The sequence below is a fragment of the Gordionus sp. m RMFG-2023 genome, chromosome 4, assembly GCF_954871325.1.
Source record: "Gordionus sp. m RMFG-2023 chromosome 4, tfGorSpeb1-WG-v2, whole genome shotgun sequence".
In the NCBI taxonomy this organism is placed as follows: Eukaryota; Metazoa; Nematomorpha; class Gordioida; order Chordodea; family Parachordodidae; genus Gordionus; species Gordionus sp. m RMFG-2023.
Genome location: NC_088778.1, coordinates 690,473 through 697,882, shown reverse-complemented (window position 1 = coordinate 697,882; position 7,410 = coordinate 690,473). Strand labels below are relative to the sequence as shown.

Below are 7,410 nucleotides of genomic sequence, written 5' to 3'. Positions count from 1 at the left end.
GTTAATAAATATATAAAAAATATAATGAACATATTATATTATATATTGACCTCATCAATATCATTATCAAAATTATCACAAAGTGAATAATTATGATATATAAATAAAGAGGCGTCCAGTTTATCTGGCTTTAAACGAGTCCTTCTCTCCTCAAAGGCCCTACCAGCAGCTGAAAACGCCCTTTCACTGCTAGCCGACGAAGCAGGGATAGCCAGGAATTTAAGAGCTAAAATACTTAAATTTGGAAACTCATAATGGTTTGTTTTCCACCATTTTAAAATATTATCGTCATCAACACATAATTTCGGATCTAGATATTTTTTTAGCTCGTCAACTTCGGCGCTAGCATCAGAATACGCATTGTCAGCCTCCCATAGAGAGAAGTCCAAAAACGTATCTACCACCTCTGTAGTTTCTTAAGAAAAAAATATTCAATAATAATATTAAGATATATATTTACATTATTATTTTTTAATAATTTTACATATTTGATGATTAATATTTTTTTTGATATATGATATTTTTTTATAAAATTTATGTAATTATCATTATTCAACATTGATTTAATAAAATTTGAATTTTTTGAATTTTATTTAGTGATAATAAAATAATTAAAGGAAGTACTGAAAAAGAAAATTTTATTTCAGTAATTTTAGGAAAATTTGTCTAACTTTTTTTGGAAGTAAATATTAATCTAAGATTTTGTATTTATTATCTCCAATATTTTTTAAATATATACTCAAAATTTTAGATCTCAATTTTTAATATGTTTTGAGATATATCTAATCAAAATTTGGGGTAAAATAGACCCCACCTTTGTAGTTAAGGGAGTTTTTTCTACCTTTGTAGTGAAGGGTTAAAACAAATGTTAAAAAAGACAATGTATAGGCTAGTTAAATAATAAATAAAACTTACATAAAATATGTCTTATCTTGTAATTTACGAGAAACACAATTTAGTAATAAAATAGTTTGGTATCGGGTTGTTAGGTTTATAAAATAATAATTAATAATGACATGACATGTTAATATGATTGACATTTTAATCCTAAAATGTGATAAATATTAAATAATATGATTTTATAATTAATATTATAAATTATACTAACTATTTAAGATATTAATATTATTATATATATTTTCGGGTCGGGTCGGGTCGGGTTTTCGGGTCGGACAGCTTTTACAACCCGACCCGAGCCCGAACCCGAGAAATTTTTTTTGATGTCCGAACCCGACCCGAGCCCGAGGCTCGGGTCGGGCCGGGTCGGGTCGGGCCGGGTCGGGTCGGGCCGGGTCGGGTCGGGCCGGGTCGGGTCGGGCCGGGTCGGGTCGGGCCGGGTCGGGTCGGGTCGGGTCGGGCCGGGTCGGGTCGGGCCGGGTCGGGTCGGGTCGGGTCGGGCCGGGTCGGGTCGGGCCGGGTCGGGTCGGGCCGGGTCGGGTCGGGTCGGGTCGGGTCGGGTCGGGCCGGGTCGGGTCGGGTCGGGCCGGGTCGGGTCGGGCCGGGTCGGGTCGGGTCGGGTCGGGTCCGGGTCGGGCTACGGACAGCCCGTGCAGTTCTCTAATAGTGGTATATATTTATAATTATAAAAGTTTTAAAAAAAAATTACGAATTTACTCCGGTGAGGTCTCACAAACCCCAAGCAGTCACAAAATGCTTATATGTTAAAAACTACTCAACCAAAATATGTGAAATTTGGAATATAGATTCTAGGATATATTTGATGAAGCTACTGAAGAATCCAGATCATGATAATTAACCGTTTTTATGCAATATCATTTCCAGCATGCCTGGGGTTTCCTACACCCCACCGGAGTATTGAAGGGTTAAAGAATATAGAGGTAGTAAATAACACTAAATATTAGCTCTAAAAAAAATTAACACCACTCATTATTTAGCTAAGTAACTAAAGGTTAATTTACCCCGTTTCCAGTTTAAAGATCAATTAGGTAAATCACTAAATATTAACTTGAACTAGAATATGATTGCTAAAATTTTAGATTTATGGTAAAGTGTCAAAACCTTTCTATTTTGCTTATAACTCACGAACCGTTAATTTCGCCGGTATATGGGTTTAAAGATTCTGGAGGAACGATTATCGCACTACATATTGGGATAAATTTCAGAATTTGATCTTTAATTTTTTTAAAAAAGTCATTCTGCAAACTTCACGCTTTTAAAATGGCTATAACCCGATAATGGTTAGGCTACGGTTATCAATTTAGGAGAATATGTAAGAACAAATGAAGTATTAAATACGGGTCAAGTTTCAAAATAAGCTCTTTGATGTTGGCTGAACAATTGGAAGTACTAACACTGATATGCCATTTTTAGGGCCTTCAATCCATAAAGTAGTCGAAGTTAAGAAAAACTCTGTTTTGGTTATTTTAATTTCGGCCACTAAACTGATTCTAGCACTAAATCTACTAATCGAGTACTAAAGACAGATATTTATTATTAATGCTTCCATAATTTCATAGGTCAATATTTGACCTTGAAACATTTATAGTGCTTATATAAGGCAGTTAACCAGATGAATTACGGAATTTAAATAAAACTAATTAACCACTAAATAATGGCTAAGATGGGATGTTTGGTGCTTAATAATAATGAAAGGATACCATGTTCCCGCCATATATTAAATAATATAATGCATTAAATTTTTAAGTATAATGGTTTAAAAAAGTTACTGTTAAATTTTAAGCAATTCACATTAAACAAGCTAAACCATTTCATTGAGCAACGAGATGGAATTGGTAAAAAGTTTCTTAAAATATCATGATGGAATACAAGTTTACCAACAATTTAATAGATTAACAGCCAATGATATAAATATCATCATACACCAATTAAATAATTTTTATCACTATTCAAATACTTAGATATGTCAGATTCTTATGAAGTTTCTATATGAAAACAAAAATAAATCCTAAGAAACAGGACAATATCTCTTTAAAGGAAAGATTATTTATGCAGCTACTATATATATTCTAAATGAAACATTTAGAGAATTTGTAATTATTCTGATTATTATGAGGCAACAACATGTACTGATGAAAGTTGTTAGAATGAAATTAAAAGATTTATAAAATAAATAACAATGAAAATATTTTGAAGTTTTGGAAGCAAGAAAATTCATTTTCTTTTTTTTGAGAAAATTTGCAAGTAAAAAATTTTAATTGCCCTGGCAAATTCAGTTTCTAATAGTAAGATTATTTTTCCTATAATCAATCTCTTATTAGAGGAAAGTCAAACACATTTAAAATATAAAAATATGGACTTCTTCCTTATTTAAAAAAGAATTTTGACTTGTAAATAATAATTATTTTGTTTGTTAATATGGAATTAAGACTCGGAACATATTCAAAAAAGTGTAATAAGTAGCGATAAAGTTTTGGAAATTTTAGAAAAAAAAAATTTGAAAATCATAAAATTTTTGGGTGTTCTAAGAATATTGTCTTTCATGAGCAGGTAGGACAGATTAAAAAAATCTTAGCAGCAAATGTGAAAGAGAATGATTTATTTTGCAAATGTGAGTGAGCAGGTCATGGATAAACCATCTCTAATATTTATTTATTTTTAAAAAAACTATTAGCCAGCAAGTACTATTTAAAATTGAATATGTATTTGTGAGCCATTTCTATATAGCTTACTCAAATAAGCAAACTCCACCATTCTCTATCAATATAACAAAAAATTAAGGAAACATTTAATATATTTTATATTGACTTAAATTGACATTCAATTTAATTAGCTATAAAATTCATGTCATCAATAATAATCTATTTTTTTTCTATACACAATAAGGAAACCTATAACAGGCACTTTGATTAAATTGGTATTTATTTCAAGTTCAAATAATTATTCAAAAATAAATATATATATATAAAAAAAATTAAAATTTCTGAAATTTTTTCTTTTTCGATCCAGAAGCCTTTGTAACTTTCAAAACATTGAACCTAACAGTTTTACTGAGAGGTCTGCATTCTCCAATAGTTACAATATCTCCACTCTGTACATCTCTATATTTTTTTAAACAATAGAAAATGATTAATTTAGGTTCTGATAATAACAAAAAAAATATAATAACCCTCAATACAAATAAACAACTATTTCGCTAGTTTCCTCTCAGGGCTTAAGCTCACGTATACTGATTTTAAAGTAATATTAATAATATTTAGAATACAAAAATATATTGTACCTGAAGCAAGGAGAAAGATGCACAGAAATATTTTTATGCCTTTTTTCGAATCTATTGTATTTGCGGATATAGTGCAAATAATTACGTCTAACTACTATAGTTCTCTGCATTTTAGTCTTTAATACTATAGCTGTAAGAATTCTACCTCTGATGTGTATATCACCTGTGAAGGGACATTTTTTATCGATGTATGTTCCTACAATAGCCTAAACGTTATTTTTAAATAAAAAATTTTTTAGCACAACATTTTAAAATTGATAATATAAAAGTTTAATAAATATGCGAAGCAAAAATATAAATTCTTATATTAGGTAAATACTTCTCTCGGGGTCTTGAATCCTAGACCAATATTCTTGTAATATCTTAAACCTTGCTTCTGTTTCTTGACGGTAGCTTTTCTATTTTGAAATATCACTTGTTGCTTTTGAAAGGCTCTTTCAGTCTAACAGGGCCATAAATTAAAATAATTAAGTCATCAATAAAATATATGTTCAATTCAAATTATTTAATAGCATCATCACTGGTTTATAAATTATTTATTATTTCATTCATTAAAAACTGTCTATCACAAAATAATAATATTATCTTAAAAAAAGTACATATATTTAAAATTACATAATATAAATATGCGCAAAACATGAATCATTTTTTAAAAAAAATATTTATTTAAGCTTGAGATATTTCTGATTCAAATTCCTGCAGCAAATTTTTAAAAATGGATTCTTTCGCTTTTGAATGAATAGGTTCTTCTTCATCATTGAAATTTAAGAACTTTTTGCTGGATCTAAAAATTTTGTTCTTCGTGGTTGACAGATGATTATATGGCAAATTATTACAATGAGTTGACTTGAATTGTGGTTTTTTATTATTAGTGTTGTCTGTAGACTTAAAGTCTATGGTTTTACCAGGATATTCAGCAATTGGTTCAAATTTGGCATCTAAATTATTGTATAATGGTTGGATAATATCATTCTTTTTATACATATCAATTTTTTTAAACTTTGGAAAAATATATTTATTTAGTAGCAATATGCTTTTCTGTATCATGTTGGATATTACTAATTGAGAATTGTATAAGTAAAAATTAAAAATATTCCATCTTTTTTGATTGTGTGATTTGATCCAGGTATTAGATTTATAGAGTAACTCTTCAGCAGATGGTCTTAGCTGGGGGTCTGGATTAAGCATCCAACTGATAATTTCAAAAAATTCATCTGAGACTCCAGATTCTTTTATTATTTCAGAAGGTAATATTCCTTTTCTAAGATATAACCAACATTCTCCAAAATTGGGTAAAGATAAATTTGTTGCTAATTCTAAAAGTGTTATTCCTAGACTAAATATATCTGCAGATGTTGAAAACTTACCATTCAATAACTCAGGGGCCATGTATTTATTATCCCCTTCTTGCAAGTATTCGTAATCATTCTCAGTGTCATTATTTTTATTTAAGAGTTTTGAAGCTAACCCAAAATCACCAATTTTACATGCACCACTTTTAAAAAATATATTCTCTGGTTTAAGATCTAAATGTACAATATATCGTTTATGCAATTGATTAAGACCTCTTAAAATATCAACAGTGTAATTTTTAAGTTCAAGTTCTGAGAATTTTGAATGTTTTTTCAAAAGTGTTTCAAGAGTTGAAAGGTTATTATCACACAATTCCATCAATAAAAAATAAAAACCATTTTCGGACCAGGATAAAATATGCTTAACTATGTGCTCGTCTATTGGAATTTCTTTGAATATCATTTCATTATGAATATGTAAATTATGAGATATTTTAAGGGCATATATATCAAGAGTAAACTTATCAAGAACTTTATATACTATACTAGTCAATGTATCAGAAATTTTACATATTATATCAAAATGTTCTTCAAAATAATAGGGACTGTTATTATAATAAGGTATAACAAAATTTGGTTTAAAGTTAAGATTTCTTTGTAATTTTTTAATTTTATCTTTTTTAGTGGAAAACGAATAATAAACATCGCGAATATAACGTTGGTTAGGTGTTGGCAATGTATTTTTATTCATATCACTTATAAACACAATATAATAAAATAACAAGCATAAAGTATTACTTGATCTGCCATATTGATGAAGGAAACGATGGAATATATTTGAACAAATCTCCACTATAAATACAGGAATATTCACACCATAAGAAAATGGTTAGCACTTAATAATTAATAATAAAATATACAATAGTTTATTATATTAACTCATTATCTAAAATTAGGTTTATTTATTTTACATTTCGTTATGTATTGCAAACCTGAGAATAATACATAAAATAATAAACACGACTCTATTTAGGCTAGAGAAATTAGGCATCTCAGAGCTCACTCAGAATTGTATATCCGCCTCCTATACTACAAAATAAAAAGTCTACAATTATTTTGCCTATTATTTAAAAAAATGGTTTAAGATTTGATTTTATATTCGCTTATTTTCTTAATATTTAAAAATCTATATAATCTATTAATATTTAACCTATATTATCTATTATTTCAATATATTTAGACTTAATATTTTGGCCAGATTTTTTTAAAAAATTATTTTTTTCTTTTGCAGGATTCTTTAGTGCTTTATTCTAGGTTGTGAAACATATAATTTCATGTTTTCATTTGAATTTCTCAATATTTTTATTTATCGTATGTCAATCCTAATAGATTGGCGAATAATAAAAAGTGTGCATACATAAGAGTAATATGGCGCCATTTTGTGGTTTGCAGGGCTACTAATTGTCTTACGATTATTACATTAAATTCATGTCGTTTGATTGACGTGCAAACCATAAAATGTAACTACAGTCAGCGTATTATAAGCGGGGAGTAGGGGGTAACAGTATCTTCCAATTTTTTAAAGGAGAGTGAGAAGTAGGCGTCAAGCGGGGGAGGGGGTAAAATGAATTTATTGGGGGGTCATAAATTGAGTTTTTAGATGATATAGGGTATTTTCTGTTAAAAACTTAAATTTTATTTCAGACTTATATAATATATATTTCTAGAAATCGACCAAATCAGTGGCGTATCCAAGATTTTCTTATAGGGGGGGAAAAAATTTTTGGGGGCTTCGCCCCCAAACCCCTTTTATCTGGCCTTCGGCCAGCTTTCCCCGGGCCTTCGGCCGGAGTCTTATTTAGCTATTCTATTAAATTATTCATAATTTAATTATATTTCTATTTTTAACTATTATTTAAT

At 29.2% G+C, this 7,410-nt stretch overlaps 2 protein-coding genes across 2 annotated transcripts; both read right to left on the bottom strand.

Moving 5' to 3' along the window:
- Positions 1–3,825: 3,825 nt before the first annotated feature.
- On the bottom strand, positions 3,826–6,358 carry LOC135929007 (small ribosomal subunit protein uS17-like). Its single transcript, XM_065465494.1, has 4 exons — positions 6,289–6,358; positions 4,518–4,640; positions 4,199–4,404; positions 3,826–4,019 (listed from the first exon to the last, which is right to left on the bottom strand). The coding sequence occupies exons 1-4, from the start codon at positions 6,298–6,300 to the stop codon at positions 3,893–3,895; spliced, it is 468 nt and encodes a 155-aa protein (XP_065321566.1). The 5' UTR covers positions 6,301–6,358; the 3' UTR covers positions 3,826–3,892.
- On the bottom strand, positions 4,657–6,027 carry LOC135929006 (membrane-associated tyrosine- and threonine-specific cdc2-inhibitory kinase wee-1.3-like). Its single transcript, XM_065465493.1, has one exon. The coding sequence runs from the start codon at positions 5,951–5,953 to the stop codon at positions 4,865–4,867; it is 1,089 nt and encodes a 362-aa protein (XP_065321565.1). The 5' UTR covers positions 5,954–6,027; the 3' UTR covers positions 4,657–4,864.
- Positions 6,359–7,410: the final 1,052 nt, after the last annotated feature.

Excerpts from the sequence above, each read along its gene's own strand:
- LOC135929006 (XM_065465493.1), bottom strand. The coding sequence starts at position 5,953 with ATGATATTCAAAGAAATTCCAATAGACGAGCACATAGTTAAGCATATT.
- LOC135929007 (XM_065465494.1), bottom strand. Across the intron at positions 4,405-4,517 it reads GATTCAAGACCCCGAGAGAA|GCTATTGTAGGAACATACAT; the intron begins GTATTTACCTAA and ends AATAACGTTTAG. Across the intron at positions 4,020-4,198 it reads CATCTTTCTCCTTGCTTCAG|AGATGTACAGAGTGGAGATA; the intron begins GTACAATATATT and ends AAAAAAATATAG.